Consider the following 19,653-nt stretch of genomic DNA (forward strand, 5'->3'; position numbering starts at 1 on the left):
GCACTACATCTCATGTTGTCATGACACACTATTGCCAAGAAATTTATAGCGCGGAGAATATCCACAATGAAAACATTTTTGAAATTTTGGGACTGTTTGGGTGTGTAACAAAAAAGCTATACAGTTAGCAGTAATTTTCCTACTAAGCCTGCCGCGCACCCCTTATATCTCATGTTATCATGACACACTATTGCCAAGAAATTTATGGCGCGGAGAATATCCACAATGAAAATATTCCTGAAATTTTGGGACTGTTTGGGTGTGTAACAAAAAAGCTATACAGTTAGCAATAATTTTCCTACTAAGCCTGCTGCGCACCCCTTATATCTCATTTTATAATGACACACTATTGCTAGGAATTTCAGGGAATTAATTTTGAAGCATATTTTTCTGTGCTCTCAAAATTTTGTAGCTTTGTTGTGTGTAACAAAAAAGTTATACATATACGCAAAATAATAAACGCAATACCTATTTGGGCTAAAGGAAAGCTGGTGAGAATGAAATTTTTGGGGATACTGGGGCACAGGAAGCGATATTACAGGTCCCTGCTGCGTTAAAATATGATTTTTTCATGTCAATTTTCTCTAGGCTCAAGGAGACCCCTAAATGACTTGATTATTTTTTAGGGGGATCATAAAAAGCCATTCTATTGATTCATCAAAAAATATCTCAAGAAATGCAAGCCGTTTTTTCGGCGGAAAATGCAGTGCGCGAAGAGCTGTGGCAGAAGCGCGCACTGGGGGCTGGACGTTGAGATGACAACCCCCACAGTGCGCAAAGAGTTTTCCGCAGTGCGCAAAGTAAGTCCGTAATTTTTTATGTACCATTTTCAAACTATTGCTCTGTTTTGAGTGTTTGGGTGGTACATATTTTTTCTGCTTAAAGTTTTATGATTTTATGGTGTTATGAGTTCATGAAAGTCAACTTTGAACACCTTAATTGTATTGTATTTTTTTGTGAATACAAAATGTCTTGGCATATTTGTATTGCATTGACTACCCAATACAATACAATACAATCAAAAAAAAAGTATTGACCAAGCCAATCCACAAAATATGACATATGATGGGGGCAATACATTATGCAAAAAATACAGTGTATTGTATTGGATAAAAAATGCAATACAAATCCAAGTTTATTAAAGACACAGATTTACCAGAATTTTCAAAAAAAAATTCAAGTGTTTTGCCTCTTATTTTCCAAAATAAAAATAAAAGGGTATGCTCAAATGCCAGAACAACTGTCATAGTCTACAATTTAATTATTTCAACAAAAACAAATATTTCATAATCGTAATAGCCTTCCAACATCAGCAGAAGTGCTGTGCCACAGGCTCAGCCCCCAGCCCGCGTCAAGCGCACGGGTCAAAAGGACTGGACATGAAGGCCCCCGGCCCGCAGCAAAGCTTGCAAACCAGTGGGGGGCCAACTCTTCGCCCCTCAAACTGCGCACATGCAACAGCGGAAGGGTTGAGGGAGAAGGATAGCCTCAAATTCAGCATCACCAAACTCCCTGGGGAACAACCGACGAGCGGCCGCTTCTATTTATCTATCCGACACCCGAATCGCCTAATCGCCCGCTGAACCCTTCCTCCTTCATACTGTACCCGAAACAACCACATCCAACCTGAAACTGCCGCCATGACATCCCCAACCTAACCCGGTAACCACGCATGCTTGTACGCACTCGCTCAACCGACCAAACACCTAGCCCCGTCACACCCACAACAAGATATTCGCTTCCGGCAAGCCCGTTGCCAAGGGTTTGCAGAACCGCAATATCGACTTTTGTACGTAATCTGACCAACCAAGGCCAAGCCACTCATACGGTGACCTTGGCCAAGCCAGGGATCATGTAACCTAGACATTCAAGTCGCGCCCAGCTAATCGCCTTGCCTACTCCACTTCAATCGCAGACGCCTCGGCCCATTTTACGCCCGACCGCATTGCGCCCAGCCAGCCCCGCGAGATCAGACCCAGTCCTAACCATCAACCCCACCCGCCACTTGTGACACCTTTAGACCGTCGGGTCATGAGTCCCTGATGGCTCTTTTTTGCCTTTGGTCTGTTGGTTATGACATGGTTATTTTTGGCGGAGGCCCCATGTGTTTTTAATTTCCGTTTGTTGGTGTGTGGCGGGTCTGTTGGCTTTGTGACATGTTCCTCATCTGTGAATGGTGGTGGGGATCGGTGTGATATTAATATTTTCATAGTTAGCAAGCGCAAAGTACTCGTTAAGATAGCCTACTGTAATTATTGAAACATCTGACTAGCTCAAGGTTTGCCTAATGTAAACTCTCTGGAACTGTAGAAGGAGGAGACATAAGTATTCTGGATATAGCGAGGGACGGCTGTGGTGTAGCTGGTTATGCTTGTGTCATATAATGCATGCGTGAGCTGATTTGGAGTTGGCTGGTTATTTCAATTGAGTTTCAGGCTTGAGCTAAACCCCAGAGCCTAAGCCCCGAGCCCATCTGCAGAAAACAGCTCAAATAGTTTGGATGGTGGAGGCCTGAGCCTGCAGCGGGGTCTGGGTGTGGCGCACTCTTTGGGTGTAGATTTACTGGGACCTGATCGTGCAGCGGCAAAGCCGCCTTGGCCTCTAGTACATTGTATATGCTATACAAAACAATACAATGAATGCCATATACAAATACATGTATTGTATTTGTTGCACCGTTGGTACAAGGCCTCTGGGCCTAGTTTTGTGATTGATTCTGGAAGGGTGAGCAACCTTGTTTTGCCTGTGGCTGGAGCTGGCCATGGGTCATCCTCCTCTTCTGAAGTGTTGGCACCCCAACCAACTACATTCCCCCTACTACATAGCCTAGGTCAAGGGAGTTTTGAGCCTATGTAGAAGGGGTCAATTGCCCTTGCAATCCCTCGCGGGCGCCCCTTACATTGCAGGACATTTCACATGTGTAACACGAGTCTGTCTAGAAGGTGGTCTGATCAGCCAGTCAGATCAGACTATCTCGGGGAAAATCCGGTGATTGATCAGGATAACCTTGTGTGTGAGTAGAAGTTGTGATCCAAAGACAAACAGCTCCTTCTAGTTCTTGCCGCCCTCCCATCTTGGCCCACCTTTACCACCCAATTGACGACCCAGAGCTCCTGACACAAACAAACGCTTCACTCAGAAATCAACTGAATTGCTGCTGCGCCAAAAGCTTCATTGAACATTTTCACTTGTACTCAGTCACCAGTTGTACTAGAATAGTCATAATTGTTTATGACAAACATGCAAGCACATTGCCGTCCTGTCCGTTTTACAAGTACATCACCGTCCCATGCGACAGCCACAGCATCACTGTCCTGTCTTTTTGCACGTCAACCTACCCCCCGGGGGCCCAATGTCTCAAGAGACTTTTTTTTGCACCCAAACGGACAGGACAACCATGCAAGCACATTTGCCGTCCTGTCCGTTTGCACGCAAACAGACAGGACAACCACAAGTACATTGCCGTCCCAGGCGACAGCCACAGCATCCCTGTCCTGTCCGTTTGCACGTCAACCTACCCCCCGGGGGCCCAATGTCTCAAGGGACTTTGTTTTGCACGCAAGCGGTCCACTCCACGGCTAGGCATTCACACATGTGCCAGGCGGTTCTGCCTGGGATTTTCTTTCATAAATCCCATGACATCTAAGTCAAACTACTTGTCTGTGTGGGCAAACCCGGGAGCTACTCCTGTAGGTCCCCAAGTCTGCCTGGTACAGGCTGAGGGGAGTCAGTTTCTTCCTCTCACTTTTCCCCTCTTGGGAAAGTCTGAGGAGATGTTGCCTGTGTGAGTGGATGTGTTTCTCTTGCACTGGGGTGTGACTCATAAATAGGTTAGTCTCTCTTGCCATGGTGTAGAGATTCCAAAAAAGGCAGGAGCCCACCGGGCGGGTGGGAGCCACAACTGGGCGGGCGGGCAGGGCGAAAATTTCCCTGGTGGTTTCTGTGGCCGTGAAAGGTTTTGGTAAATTGGTTGTCAGAGTTCCAGCGGATGGCTTGTATTTTCCAAGTCTTGCGTGGCCAGGAACTCGGGGCGGGCCTTGCCATGTTGCGCGAGTGGGCAGACCCCACACCCGCAGCTCTTCCCCTGTTGTGATTCTCCTGTCCTTTTGCGTGCAAACGGACAGGACAGCAAGCTCAACCAAGTCTCTGTGGAGGAGAGCCCCGCAGGGTGTCTGTCCCACAGAGAGGCTTTCCCCCAAGCTGAAAATTTTGGTGTGAGAGCTGACGGGCCTGGGGCCCAACCAACCCCCATTTTTCCTTTGATACACTATCTCACATCCTTTTTTTGCCCAATAGGGACATGTGTGGTGCGGCCTTGCAGGCTAGCTTCTTGCACAGGCAGCCATCAACTAATCAGCTTTTTATCGCCCCAGATGGCTGCTTGAAATCCTGGCAAAACTGCTGCTGACCTTGCTCCAACAAATCAAGGTTTTTTTTTCAACTCCTGTACATCAAGCATACCAATATGTATAATTATATTATGTATCCATCATGAATTAGGAATTGATGCATTTTCATTTAATTACAAGCAGGAAATACTGAAGCATGATTCTACAAGCTTTGTAACTTCAACACCGTCCAAGTTAAAAATCTGTGGCCTGTGTCTGAAGGTTTGAAGGCCAGATGTAGGGCTTCAATTTGGCACCTGGCCAGCCCATTCGGCTCACAGGATGCTATAATGGTGTGGTGTCAAAGTTTGACACCAGCCAAATGGGTTGAGGCGGTCCTCAGCGCTCACCCCAAATTTCCCCGCTTACTCCCAAGTCCCTCCTTTGGAGGCTTGCGCTTCGTGCGAGGGGCGCCAGCCTGTGCGGGCTGGTACATATACCAGCTCGCCGAGAGGATGTTTCTCGGCGGGCTGGTACATATACCAGCTCGCCGAGAGGATGTCTCCGGCGAGCTGGTACATAGCTCGCCAAGGGGGTCTCTCGGCGGGTATCCCAGATGCGCTGGTATATGTACCAGCCCGCCAAGAGGATCTATCCCTCTCGGCGGGCTGTATACGCCAGCTCACCGAGAGGGATCCCTCTCGGCGGGTTGGTACATGAACCAGCTGGCCGGGAGGATCCATCCCTCTCGGCGGGCTGGTATTTCTCCAGCTCGCCTTTGACAGGACAGAGGTGTCGTGGATGTCCTGTCCGTTTGCGTGTCCATGAGGGCGGCGCCCGTAGCTGTACATGTTTCGGAGTACCAAGCTTTCAGGGGGTTCCCCGAGCTTGTCCTCCTAGGGTGACCCGAGCGTCGCATTGCTGCGAGTTGCTCCAGGCCACCCAATGTGTGGGTCGACTGCGCGAGGCGGCCCCTCAAGGCTGAGCGAAGGCGTGGGTTACCCATAGCGCCTTGCCCAGCGCGCCTGCGCACGCGTAGCGTGTCAGGCGGCGAGTGGCCATTCCTCCGCGAGACAGCTTGAGCGCTTGGCCGGAGGCTTCTTGAAGAGGGCCTAATGTAAGCCCCAAAAACTCGGCTTCTGAGAGCCTGAGACATTAGGTAGGCCCGTTACTCTAAGAAGGTGACTTTCAAAAGAGAATTGTCTACGCGCCAAGTACAAGAAAAATGAGAATGTTCGACCACACACAAAAAGGACTACTAGAGGAGAGAATTCCTTAAGATAGATAAGGCTGAGGACCTTTCTGCTACTGAGTAGTGTCGGATATAGAGCTCATAGCAGCCAGATGTCCACCTCCCCAGCCGGCAGATCTGGGGGATGGGGACGCCGAGGGCGTGTCGCAGAGACGCTCCCCCCACCCGAAAGGAGTGGCCCGAGAGACCGTGGAAATCGCCGGCCTGCAAGAGGGTTTGGAAGGCTTGCACCGCGGCAGATCTAGTCAAATTATGGCGGTTCTGTCCGTCGGAGTAGCTGAAGAGTGTGTCGTCGGGGGCTGGGGCATCCGCCAACCGTCTCAAAACTGCTCTTAGCGGGCAAAGCGGCCCTCCGATGCGCTTCAGGTGGATGAGCTGGTGCTCTCCTGGCTTGGCAGTCTTCGCGGTCCGTAGAATGAGGGTCGCGCGGTCTGGGGCGTCGGAGCCCGGGGACGTGTGGAACCGGACGTCTCGCGCGAGGAGTGAGACTTCGTTGGGGGCGTGACTAACTCCGGCGGTGGAAGTTAGTTTGGCGAGTCTCGCCATCCCCCAGAATGCTACCACCGCGAGGTCGAATAACGCGGTATAGAAAGGGGGGCCACCTCGCAGGTGACTGGCCAAGTAGAGCAGGTGGTGGAGTTGCATCGCCGACTTGGGGGGCCGGGCAGGAGAGGCGGCATCAAGCCATGCGGAGGATTGGAGGATTACGACGACTTTCGCGGATGACTCGTATGGGTATCGCCTGTTGTGGTAGATATGCCATGCTTTGATGCCAAATAGGTACCAAGAGATGGTCCTTGCTGTTACCTCCTTCGAGCCGTGCTTGCCGATAGCCCGTCCTGCCCACCAGCAGAAAAGGTAAATGTCTTGCGATGAGGCGGGCAACAGGGACTGAGCAGATGACGTTTCGCGCTTGAAGCGGATATACTTCTTCACGCCAGCGTTGTAAAGTAATAGTGTATTCCATTTCCACCCGTAAAGAGTGTGCAAGTCTAGGGTTGAGGGTGTTTTCCTAGTGACCCCGTCGGACAAGAAGGCCGAAATGGCTGGGAGGTGGTACTGGGCAGGCATGGAACTATTAACAGTAATACGGGAGTGATCTGTCGGGAGCTGTCTGTGGTGCGGACGGTAGACGCGGGTACAATAGTGCATGGGAAGGAGGAAGTATGGAAAAAACCCTTGGGTCATACGCGCTCCTAAATACAAGGACGGATAGGTGTATTACACGACTTCACAAACAAAGGGGGTCAAGTCTGCGGGAACTATCACTCGGATCTGGTGTTTTGCCTGCAAACCTGCCCGGTCTCCTCGTGACAATCCATCTGCACGGTTGTCCGCCGATGCGACTGTCCGGGCCAACAAGTCAATGTCGTGGGAGATCAAGAGGTCTTGAATCATCTTCCATTCCTCATTGACCGCCACGTTTCCCGCGCGGCGCTTCTGAATGACCGATTTCGTGGACGAGTTATCTGTCTCGACGAAGAATACCTTCCCGGGTCTGGCGTTCATTGAAAGGAGGATGATTAAGCCCAGGCGCACCGCCACTGTCTCTAGCCACGAGATATCTCTTGGCATCTCTGGATCTTGGTTCCAACCCGGTGTGACCTTAAACTGTGCCCATCGCCCTGACACAATGACACCTATGCCAAAGGATGTCGATGCGTCGCCTACCCAGCCAACGTCAGTTGGGTGTGGGCTGGCGATGAGTCTGGTTAGTCGTTGGGTGGTTAGGACGTGTACCCAGCGTTCTACGTCATCGACTACGTGTGGGGGTGGGCATCGGGGGTGGTGTCGGAATATCCAATTGTTCATCCATCGGTAGAATCCATTGATGTAGCAGCGCATCTGTGGGAAGATGTAGGACGTGTGTCCTAATTGGCCTGCCATGATTTCAGCTTCGTCGTACGTAAACGGGTGGGTCACGTCTAGGAATGATTGTATTTGGGAAAGTCAGAGATCGACTTTCGCGTCTGGTAACCGGACTGTCTTGTCCTTGCCACTCCAAATGAAGCCAAGAAACTTTTGTTCGTCGGCAAAGGGTGAGTACTTGGATTTGTTTGTCAGAACGCCTAAAGTCGCTGATCTTGCTGCTACGTCGTCCATACAGACCGCGGACTCCGGCTCTTTCACAAATAGGTTATCGTCGACCCACCGGAAGATCGTGGTGAGGTCGAACTCGTGCATCATGATGTGTTTCCACGCGTCTGCTGGTCTGCCAAAGGAGCCGCAGCCGGCAACGCCTTCGAATGTGATCCTTGTATCCAAGAGGAGCATGTCGTCGAACGTTAGAGTCATGAGAAAGGGCCATTGAGCCGGGTTTGTCGGGATTTGTCGGTAAGCCTTTTCCCAATCGAAAAGAGCTAATTGACAGGGCTTCTCCCGGGCACGGAGGAATGCGGATACGACCGTGAAGTCATCCCAAGTTGTGGTGAAATCGGCTTTATCAACGAATGAATTTACCGAGGGAATGCGGGAGTCATGTTTTGGAAAGGACAAATCATTAATGGGTCTTACTGACCCATCTCCATTGACCACTGCGCCTAACGGACTAGTGCAAAAGAATGGAAATCGGCTGGCGACTTGCTGATGGGTGTAAGGGCCATGCATCCAACCGCTATTGAGCTCCATCTTGAATGATTTTTCTATCTTCTCTCTAGCCAGCAGGGATGACGAATGGTTTGGTGGTGTATACCAGCGTAGGTCGTCCTCTAGGCGGTGGGGGGGGATGCCCTGGTCGAAACCCTCTTTGAAGCCGATCAAGACGTCTTTGAATTCGGGTAGGAGGCCTGCTCTGTCTAGAGCTGATTCCCACTCCGGGATATTCATCTCGCATCGCACGCTCGTGGGCCATGGTGGTCCTAGCTCTGCATGAGAAATTTAGGAGCAATCACCTGTCAGTGATGTATTTTGGCGTGGGTCAATGGAAAGTGTATCTGCCCAATTTGTTCTCATCTTTATCAACTCTCATCCCCCTCTCTCTTTTCTCTTTTTTTTTTTTTGGTACTTACCGGAGCAACCCATGTCTTGGTGGCTGGTCATTGCTCTCTTACCCTGCTCCCTTGTATCAGGGTCTGTTTTCTCAATATCGGAGGTGGGACGCTCGTGCAATGGAGTAAGTCTGGTACACAAATAGGTTTATATCAATTGCCGCGAAAAACGAGACAAGGTGACAAACAAAAACATGTGTGTAAGCCAATGCCAAAAAGGATAGTTCATAAAATTTGGAACATTAGGTTGGTGAATGAGGATCAGAGAGAGTATGAGAAGGATTTCGTCGGGCCGTACAAACGGAAAAGATGCAAACAAAGAAACACAGGGATCCAAATGTCTGACAGAGCAAAACTGTGTAACGATGGAAGCAAATTAAGGTGGGCCTACATTGGGGCTGGGTTACCGCTAGTGTGGCCACTCTTCCAATCCCTAAAGTTAGCCGGGGGGTTGTTTGATCTACCGCCAGTAGGGTTGTAGAAGGCCCTATCTCCTACATAGTAGCCCCTAGAGCGTCCTCCCCTGGATCTCGGGTGTCCCCCTCTTGAGGAACCTTGAGCTGAACTTGCTTGAGTCGGGTCCGAAAGGTTGAGCAAGTTGACGGATCGGCCCTTCGGAGCACCAGTTGCTGGGTCCCATCCCCCTTGCTTGCCGCCAACTCGATAAGGGTTATCTTCAAAATCAATCTCGTTCTTCTTTCTTGCATCTTCATAGCATTGGTCAGCAATGTCCTGGCGAAAGACCGAGATGTCTGGAACAAAAGTTTCTTCTCCAATGGTGATGTGATGGGCAAAGGTGTTTGCTCTCATCTGAATGTCGTATCGGAGTTCTGCGAGGAAGCACACGTTGGAGTGAATCTTGTCGCAGTTGGCCTTGTGGGCTAGGAGCCAATCAGCGAAAATCTTGAATCCGTAGACATCTCGAATGCAAACGTGAAACTCCCTATGAGCTACCGTCCATGCTCCTAAAGAGAGAGACCATTTGCTCGGGTAGGGAAAACCGAAATATCTGAGGCCTTTCTCTGAGCTATTATCATCAGAGCAAGAGCGATTGACCGCGTGATAGGACATGGTGTTGGCTTGCCATTTGCGGTTGAAGATAGTGAGCGGGATCGGGGCTTTGAGTTCCTTGAGGTTCTTGTCAAAGAAAGGTGTGAAGCCGATGCTGACATGCTGGTTTGAGCATCCTATCTTAAAGGATAAGCCTTTCTGCTTTGTCTTGACTTCGGTGGACGGATTGTCTTGTGAAGGGTTGGGAATGGTTTTTGAAGGGGCAAGGACTGGGGTTGAATCTGCGGCAATTAAGTTGGAGAGGAGGGATGGTCTGACGCTAGTCCCGTTGATTATCGCAGGCTGGATTGGAGCTTTTCTATTGTTAACAATTGAAGCGAACATGTTGTAGAAGAAATTTGAACGTTCAAAATCTCCTTCATTATCAGCTTCAGTGGCTTTCATCCTGATGGCCTCTCTGTTGTCGCTTGGGGGGTTTTTCTCAGCTGGAGAGGTTTTGACGATGGGAGCAAGGGGATTCACGGTCGGTTGACAGTCTCTATCTCCTAGCAACTCCATGATGTCTGGCTCTGGTTCTTCGACGTGATTGTCGGTAGGGAGTCTGGGGGCTCTGGGCACTGGCTGCTTGTCGACCGGCTCTGCCTGCTTCTTCGCGGCCCTCTTCAGCTTTGCTGTTGGGTTTGCTTTAGCCCTCGTATTCTTGGCAGGGCCTGCAGTTGGTTCAACTGTTACAGTGTCTAACATGCAACGAAATGTCAGGAGATTGTCTGACCGATAAAGGAACAAATATCATTCGTTGGTGACTTACCCTGAGGGACTAATGCTTCCTCAACACTCTGTGCTTCCGCTTGTGAGGCTTCTCCAGTCATCGTGAGAGGTAAGTCGTCACTAATATCTTGAGGTTGTTGTACCGCTAAGGTTGTCGGATTAACCATGCCTCCGGTAAGGGTAGGGGAAGCTATGTTCTTGTCAGCTGCTCTAGGGGCAGAACTCTTGGGGATTGATTCGGACATGGTGTAGGCTGTAGGAAGTAGGGAAACTGGTTTGGGTTTGGTGAAAACAGGGATATGTGTAAGATGGTTGAGGTCGAGTGGCGTAAGGCGGAAGGATTGGAATTTGGGTTGGTAATGTTCTCAAAAAGGATAGTGGTTGACCTCAGGTGAAAAAAAAACGAAAAAGATTTCTGACAATTAGCGATACGCGCTCAGGGGTGGAAAGGACTGGATGAGTGAGAGTGGTGAGGTGGAAGCCGCTGGCTGAGTCGACGGCTTAAATACCCACCTGTTGAGCCCTAGGGACCTTGGAGCGCCTATGGGTATCCCTAAGGTCGGTCTTCTGGTGCGAGGCTTGGTCTTCCGCGGTACTCGATCCGAGGCCCTATCGCGTAGAACCGCCTTCGTCGTGAGTGCGCGTATCGTGGAGCTTAGTTCCGGCTAGGTGTCTGGTACCCAGGTTCTGGGAGCGACCCTAGCCGGGGGTTTAGGGGAGGGGCACCTTACATGGACCTTAGCCCCTTCTGCTGCGCGCCAGTAACTTCCAATAAACGGACAGGACAGCGATGCTGTGGCTGTCGCCTACCTTGTTTGATCTTTACAGGAGCGCAGCGGATGTGGCCTCCCCCCCGCGCGCGAGCTACGGCTACGCCGCGCGCAACATTGCCGTCCTGTCCGTTTGCACGCAAACGGACAGGACAGCCAGAACAACACCTCTGTCCTGTCTGTTTGCAAGCAAACGGACAGGACAGCCAGAACAACACCTCTGTCCTGTCTGTTTGCAAGCAAACGGACAGGACAACCACAACATCACCGTCCTGTCCGTTTGCATGCAAACAGACAGGACAACCACAACATCACCGTCCTGTCCGTTTGCATGTAAACAGACAGGTCAACCACAACATCGCTGTCCTGTCTGTTTGCATGCAAACAGACAGGACAACCACAAAATCGTTGTCCTGTCCGTTTGCATGCAAACAGACAGGACAGAAAATGAGGAGGAATTTGATTGAGAGTTACCCGCGCGCAGCAGAGGTGGCTAAAGTCCATGGCTGTGACACGCCCCCTAGCCGCAGAGGCCCCCGCCAGGGGACCTCAAGGCGCAACCACACCAAGTAGGCGAAGCAAAGATACGCGCAATCACGGAGGCCTTGGCGGTACAAGAAGCGAGTACGCGCGGCAAGGCCACAGAACTAAGGACGGTCCCTAGGCCTAGGAGTCAGGCGCGACGACAACATAGGCTCTAGGCAAAGCCACCAGGTATTTATACCACTGGACCACCAATTACAGGTTTGTCCCCTCATCCACTCCTTCAGCAGCGCGTATCGCCATTGTCTATCCCAATCTTTTTCAGCCTCCCTCCCACCCGTCAAAACAAAAAAAAAAGAAAACGAGAAGAAAAGAAAAAAGAGAAGAAGAGAGATACCCTTCAAAACCGCTTCTCAGTCAAACCGTAGAGGGGCTCACATTAGGCCCTCCTAAGAAGCCGCATTCTGCGCGCTCAAGAGCTGTGTCGCGGTCAAGACCTCACTCAGCGCCCCAAGCGCCCAGCACGTGCGGACGCGCTGGATAGAGATTGGAGAATCTCTCCAGTTGAGAGGGTCTCCTCACGCAGTAGACCCGCACATTGGGAAGCCTGGAACCCCACCCGCAAGCGCCAAGGGTGGGCAGATACGTTATCAAGTTATCCATTAATTTTATCTGTAAGTTAGATTTTAGTGGCCTACATCTTTGCTTATTGGCAATTCAAATAAAACAAAGCTTTATGTGGTTATAATGAAGAATTTTTCCAACTTTGGAGACATAGGCTTTACCTCTGTAAAAAAATTATCCCTGAAAAGAAACCTGAAATTAGTTATCCAAGCAAATAATTATGGATAACTGAATTTTTGACCTGGATTTCATTATTAAAAAGCAGCCAGTTAGCCAATACGCGAATACAATGAATATATGTTGGAAGGACTATCAAGCAACCCAAGGATACAATCACAACTCTACTGCACATCTCTACAGCTTTTTACAGCCAGTTGCAGGCAGATTTTAATTTGGATAACTGCCCACCACTGCAAGGGCAGTGTTTGGGCTTCCCTAGGGGGTTGGAGCGACACAAAGTCCAAACCCTGAAAAATGTACAGCCCCTTAACCAGGGCCAAAAACCCGCATGGATTTTGAGTTCATTGTAGGGCACCAGGTGAAATTAAGTGTCCATTCAAATTTTTGATCAATTTAATTTTCACTAACATCCTAGTATAGAACCATGCTAAAACCTTGAAAGCCAGGTACCTCTTGGACAACAATCACATGAGAATTTCACCAAGAACAATTCTCAAAGAAGTAGACCAAGTAAACTTCTATAGAAGCCTTGAAGGAGTTGATGAATTTTTGGGCCTTATCATTGTTCAAGTCAGTAATCCCAGTGATGAATTCTATGCACCACATGTTGACTTGTTTCCATTTAGGCCAATTAGGGAATGTATTATAGCATAAACAAAGAATAGAAATTTTTTAAACCACCAGGAATTCGAGAATGCTGTTGTAAATTTCAAGTTCATCACATTAACATATGGAGCCCTATGTACTCCAATGAAATTCATCTTCCTCCTTTTTTTTGTTGAATCTGTAAGAATATAAATGATAAAATTTTGGGATATGCCTACTCAAGAATGGAACAATCAAACAGTATTATTCAAACAAATGACTCCCAAAAGCACTTAAAATATTTGATTTAAAACTATCCCATATTGAAATATCATCAGCTGAATATGACAATGAAATCAGTGGCAGGAGGGTTTCCTTCTGGTTGCCAAGGTTGTGTGAGCTCTGCAACAAGGAGGGCTTCTTTCTTAACACTGAGGCTGTAGAACCTCTGTTACTAGGAGGCTTCCCCTCTGCAACCAGGAGGTTTTCTTCTGGCTATGCAAAAAGGTTGTATAACCTCTGAAACCAGGAGGCCCGTGAAAGTCGACCTTTTACTTATACCTCCACAACCAGGAGGATTCCATCTTGGTTGACAAGGTTGTTAATTGTATAACCACTGCAACCAGGACACATTGCCTCTTGTTTTCCAAGGTTTTCTAACCTCCTCCACCAGGAGGGTTCACTTCTGGCTGCTATGATATAGCCCAGGAACCAGAAAGAATCCCTCCTGGTCAGAGAGGTGGTAAGACCTTGGTGAAAAAGAGGAATTTCCAGCTGCAAAGGTTGTAAAACCTTGGCAACCGGAAGGAATGCATCCTCCCAGCTGAAGAGGTGGGTGTGGATTTGATTACCCAGGTACCTTCCCACTTTTTCCTGGAATCTCAGACACCTGCACTTTCAACCACATGCTCTGTCCAGTTGAAAGCAGGTGGTGGGTGCAAATTTGCCATCTCTGGAGGAGAGGAAGTCCTCAAATGCATCCCCTCAATATAAAAACCTGAAATTATGTATCTATATCTGGATGTTGACTTGATAAAAGCTGCTGATACATTTAATTTTTTTAGTATTTCATCATAAAAATAGTTTGAAATTGTTGTGAAATCCTTGTGGATACAAGGAGGAAATGTTGGGGAATTTCATAATCTTAACTTGTGAATTTAAAAATAAACTCAGTATCCAACCCAGTGATTCTAAAGTGAAACTTGTTTTCTATCCTTGATCTTTCTGGTGATTTTTGTCTTTTTTACCAAATCCCTAAAAGTGTCACAGTTCTGAATTGAAGTCACTGCATGACCAGTGCCCTGAAATTTCCCCTGGTGGAACTTTAGTGTGTGTTAAGAACAGTAGTAGAACCAACAACCAACATCCAACCCATATATATATATATTTACTTTGTAGCAGATTATTACAACAACATAGTGTCAGCAATTTAACATCACAAATTTTACAACATAAATCAAACTTTATCTCACCCACCACGTTAAACCAAGTTACAAAAGATTCACCACAACTATTGATGCAAGTGATCTAGGTCAGATAGAGATTACTATACAAAAGTAAGAGCTATCTTTGGAATCAGCCACACCATTTAAATATTGATTACAAGACTCTTGGTTATTTGCATAGTACCATCAGAGGGGCAGGTCTTTCAAACCACCCGTAAGTTGTAATAGGCTTTCATCTTATTCACAACTTATCTCCCCCTCAACGGAACTTCGATTACCACTCATCCATTCCCTTTGGAGTCCCTACATCTGGTGTCCCAACAGTGGCCGATTACCTTTGGAAAGATCATCAAGTCATCAAAAAATTTAAGAAGATCATCAGTAACTTCAACTAACGGAGGATCAAGATAGTCAAGTGGACGGCGGCGAGGACAGGATTTCAGGAACGGATAACGGCAAGAACAGGATCTCAGGAGTGGACGGCGAGGATCGGGACGAGGATAGGATATCATCAGCAAGTGAAAGACGGGATAGGATTTGGCGTACGTGGTGGGGTTTGGATTTAAGTCTGGATTACAACACCAGGGAGTGGGAATACGGGGATTTGACCGAGCAAGAGAGAGAATTTCTGAGTGAATACTGTGATCAAGTCACCAGGAAGAAGTCAGAAGATTTGGAAGAGCAACTGATTGGATATCAGCGATTACCCATCATGGATCCACCACTTCAAGATCAGTCAGCTATAATTCAAGAGCAGTCTGCAATTATTCAAGAACAGCGAGCAGCTATGAAGGAGCTAAAGGAAATGATGGCAGCATGGCTAGCAGAGAAGAAGGCACCAGAAAACGTACCTATACCAGAAACTCCAGTTCAACAAGGACCGTCACTCCAATTCGCAACTTCAACTCCATTCACTCCAAGACCAGTGGGTATGGACACAACCATTCAAGGAATTACGGATAGCGTGGGGGAAACACCTGGATCATCACCAAACTCTAGTCAGTTCAGATCACGAGCAGAGATCAAGTTAGTGGACGAGGAAAAGGGTGTTTTACTAGATACTAAGAAGATGAACTTACATTTTGATGGGACTGAAGTGGAGTTGTTCATTCAGCGTGTGGAAAAGATAGCTTCAATGCAAAAAGCTGGTGGACAAGATGTGGCTTTACAATTGCCATTCTTGGTGAAGGACTGGAAGATTAGTGAATGTATTGAGAACATAGAGGGCCATGAGAAACGGGATTGGGAGCTGCTGAAGACGGAACTCATTCGAAAATGGGGAGGGGCAACACCAAAAAGGCGATTCAATGAGGGCTCAATAGGCACCTTGGTTGAAAAGTATGCAGACAAGGGTGGCATCCAAACAAAGGAGGAGTACCGGTCGTTTATAGGTGATCTTGAGGAAATACTGGCATACTTGAAGAAGATGGGATACGAGGACGTTAACACGGAGAGTGGGGAACCACTTTGGAAGGCAATTTCAACGGAGATACGGCGAGACGTGGCACGTGATATGGCGCATAATAAGAAATTACGCAAGACCAAGGACGGAAAGGCACTGGTACCTAAGCTGGAACAGTTGAAGGAATACGTGGAGGCATCATTGGCGGTATTGGATATGGATGTGGGTACCACAAAAGGTAAGAATGTCAGCAAGGATCCAGAAACCAACAAGGAAGTTCAAGCAAAACCCCAGCCAGAGGAGGGGAATGATAAGGTAAAGGCATTAGAGGAGGAAATCAAGAAATTACGTACAGATTTGAATACTAACTTGAATACTAACCCAAATTCTAGACCTTTCCCACCTCATTTAGCAGCACCAAGACATTCAGCACCAGGATTTAGACCAGCAGGACCAGGAGGACCACTGTTTCCACGGCCACCAATTCAGTGTTTTTACTGTAAGGAGATGGACCATACAGTCATGTTTTGCTCACATCTGAGTGAAGACATAACCAAGCGGGCAGTATTCAAGTCAGGTCCAAACTATTACTATCCCAACAAGGAACCAATTCCATCGGACACAGGGGATTCTATTCGGGAACTGGTACGGCGATACGCAGAGCGGGTTGAGTTTATAAGCAGGGAAGGAGCGGAAATGAGAGCAAATATGGCCGCAGGAAAAATGGGGCCAGTGAACTTACAGGAACCAACGGCAACCATGATTTCAACCAACCGATGGGAGATGTGGAGTCCACCAGAGATGCATTACGGCGAGCAGGACAAGGAAATTCAGATTGGTTTTGGCCTACGAAGATCTCCAAGGAATGCTGAAAAGGAGAAGGAAAAAGAAAGTCAGCCAACCCAATCCAAACCTGAGAAAGCGGAAAAACCCAAAGAAACTGTACCTAAGCCCCCAGCACCAAATCAAGAAGCCAATAAGAGGCCAGCAGCAGTACTTAAGAGGAGGTCAAGTTATCCTGGAGCATGGGTGGAAGGAACATTGGATGAAGGAAGCAGCGAAGGCGAGGAAAACCAGGAACAGGAGCAGCTACTGGAGAAAGAAGTGGAAAGCAAAGAGGAGGAATCAGCAAAAGAATCAATGGAGAAGAATGTGGATAGGGTCAAAGTTGGGGGGGGATTAAGGAAGAAAATACTGAAGCAAAGTTTCACACTCACCTTAGAGGAACTCTTGCTAATTGCCCCAAAATTTCTACAAGATTTGAATAATCTGCCGGCAGGAGAGGTTAAGATGGCAAATCGACAACAGAATTCAGGAAGATGTAACCAGGACGACTTTGCGGAAGAATTTGACTGCCAGGGTCGACCACTTCACCTAGCTGCTCCTCTGGCGTATGCATGCCCGTTAGGATTTGTCAATATCAATATTAATGGACGAAAAATTAAGGCGTTAGTTGATAGTGGGGCGGAATTGAATATCATGCCAGAAACTGTTGCTCTGCAGTTGCAACTACCTACCAGGGAAATCAGTATGAATATTACGGGTATTGGCGGTCATTCTTCACCCATTGTGGGCCTAGCAGAATCTATTCCGCTCCATATAGACGTGGAGGACAACAAAGCAGCAAATTTTTTTATTGTTCAAGGCAGGGTATATACGGTGCTGGGAAGACCTTTCTTGGCGGATCACAAAGTGCAACTAGAGTTGTCAAAAGCACGAGGAGAAATTTTGAGCTATGAGATGTTGGATGGAGAGAGATTGTGTATACCAATCTGCGCACCAGAAATTCCAGGATGGGAAATGGAACCTCCACAAAGAATAGCGGATAAATGTTTTAGTATTTGAACTGAGACATACAAGGATAATAATGGACAGCCAACAACCAACACGACATCAGGTGGGGAAGACATTGGCGTGGTGTTATTGGACGGAGATGGGTATTCTACAGGCAAGAGTGCATGCTCAGGGAACAATGTTCAATCCATAAGTGAAAAGGACGGTAACGTAGGAAGCAATGGGGTGCTAGTGGTAGAGAAAAACAAGCAAGGACCAGAGTACAAAATTCAAGAACGAGGAGAGATTACGTTAGGGGATTCCGCAGAAGCATACCGCTATCAGGACGATGGGAAAATGGGTGGTGGTGAAGATTACCTGGAAAGGACTGGCCTGAATAACTCTGAACTGGCACCCATTGAGAGCAAAACATGGATCTCTAAGGATGAACTGGACAGCAAGGTTAAGTGGGATACTAGTTGGAACGAGTTGCCAGAATTCATGAAAGGCCCGGTAGGCCCGGAACCCCGGTTATTCCCAATTAAAGCTGATTATATAGACCAAGGATACCCGGTCAAGGAATTTTTGCGAATGTTTCCGGAAACGTATAGCTCCATTGCAGGAAACTGTTGGGATGAGCTACCTGGATACTGGACAGGTCGGATAGGATTCATGATGTTGCTAAATCACGAAGGAACACTAGGATACTTGAGGAATGACAATATTTGGCCAGAATCTTGGTGGATTACCTTAGATGATTGACAGGATATGTACTGGGGAAATACAGTAGGTAAGGTCATTACGGCAGAGCAAGAAACCTACTATAATTGGCAGGATAGGCGGGAGGAGGAAGAGACATTCTTGGCAGAAACCATAGCAAAAATGGTACTTCTGTTTGGTAGGTTTGACTGGGACTTATTTAAATGGGCTTTAAGGGATGAGCAGGCACTACGTGGCGTGGGGTACATTACCTTTTGGAAGGATTGGGAGTATTCGGTTATCACTGAATGACTTTAATCTCATCTCAAAGGTTGGACCAATTGTTTCATTCAGTGCTGGGAAGAGTTTTCTGTGTACAGTAGCTTTTTTCTAATAAAAAAAAAAAAAGGAACAGTAGGTAGGCTAAGGTAGTCTAAGCACAATTTGTTTCTTTCTCATGTAGGCCTATCTGTAAGAAAAATAAAATAAAGTAAGGTAACAATAAAACAGAGTGATTTTTTTTGGTTCTTTATGATGATATTTATCTATTGATTTTTTTATGTTTTGAGCATTGTAAAACAGGGAAGAAAAGGGAATCTAAGGAGCAGGAGCAGTTGGGTCATAACCAGTGTGGGTAGTTTCAATTCTATCAAGGCGAAGTATGCAGGATAGGAGGAAGCGATACACAAGGAAAGGTTGGGAGTCAGGATTAGGAACAGCGTAAAGTTCCTCCCTAAGAAGAAAGATTATGGTCAGGGCTAGGCAGGGCAGATTGCAGATCAGATAAGGCTTAATTAAGGTCAGCAAAAGGAAAAAGGAGCTTACAAATTTTTGCGGTGAGAAGAGAACCAGGCCTCTAGGAGTCGAGCGTCCTTGCGCAGCGTTTGATGGTGTACAGCATCCGGATGGTTAGGCGGGAAGGACGCAAGCAATAGGTTGAGGGAGGTGAGAAAACCCGAGAAGTTAGCGATCAAGAAGGCAGCACTGTATTGTGCATTGGTTCGGGCGGGAGGATCAGGACGGGTAGGAGGATCGGTGACCATGGGGGTAGGACCAAAAGCGCTGTTAAATCCAAAGTTATGCTGTATAAAACCGAAGTCATGCTGTACTTGCGGCATAACACCTCGGGTCGGTGTAGGTGGAAGACGACCAGTATTGAAAGGAGGAGCATTGTCACGACGAGGACGATTAGCTAGCTGAGAGGATCGACGAGCGATCGGGGCAGTAGCCCAGTAAGGATGAGGGGCTGGGGGTGATTGCATGGCAAAAGCAGGAGTCGGAGGCCAACGCCGAGTGCCTGGGGTGGCGACCGAGCCCGAACGAACGCGTGGGGTAGCTTGGAGACT

The 19,653-nt window shown here is 47.9% G+C and overlaps 1 protein-coding gene across 1 annotated transcript; it reads left to right on the forward strand.

The window, feature by feature from the left end:
• Positions 1-1,672: 1,672 nt before the first annotated feature.
• Positions 1,673-2,043, forward strand: PtA15_9A17 (uncharacterized protein; the record flags this gene model as incomplete). The annotated part of the gene is made up of 3 exons (XM_053172361.1): positions 1,673-1,678; positions 1,711-1,789; positions 1,916-2,043. 3 exons carry the CDS (start codon positions 1,673-1,675, stop codon positions 2,041-2,043), a joined length of 213 nt encoding a protein of 70 aa, XP_053023448.1.
• Positions 2,044-19,653: the final 17,610 nt, after the last annotated feature.

Source organism: Puccinia triticina, chromosome 9A (assembly GCF_026914185.1).
Source record: "Puccinia triticina chromosome 9A, complete sequence".
NCBI lineage: Eukaryota > Fungi > Basidiomycota > Pucciniomycetes > Pucciniales > Pucciniaceae > Puccinia > Puccinia triticina.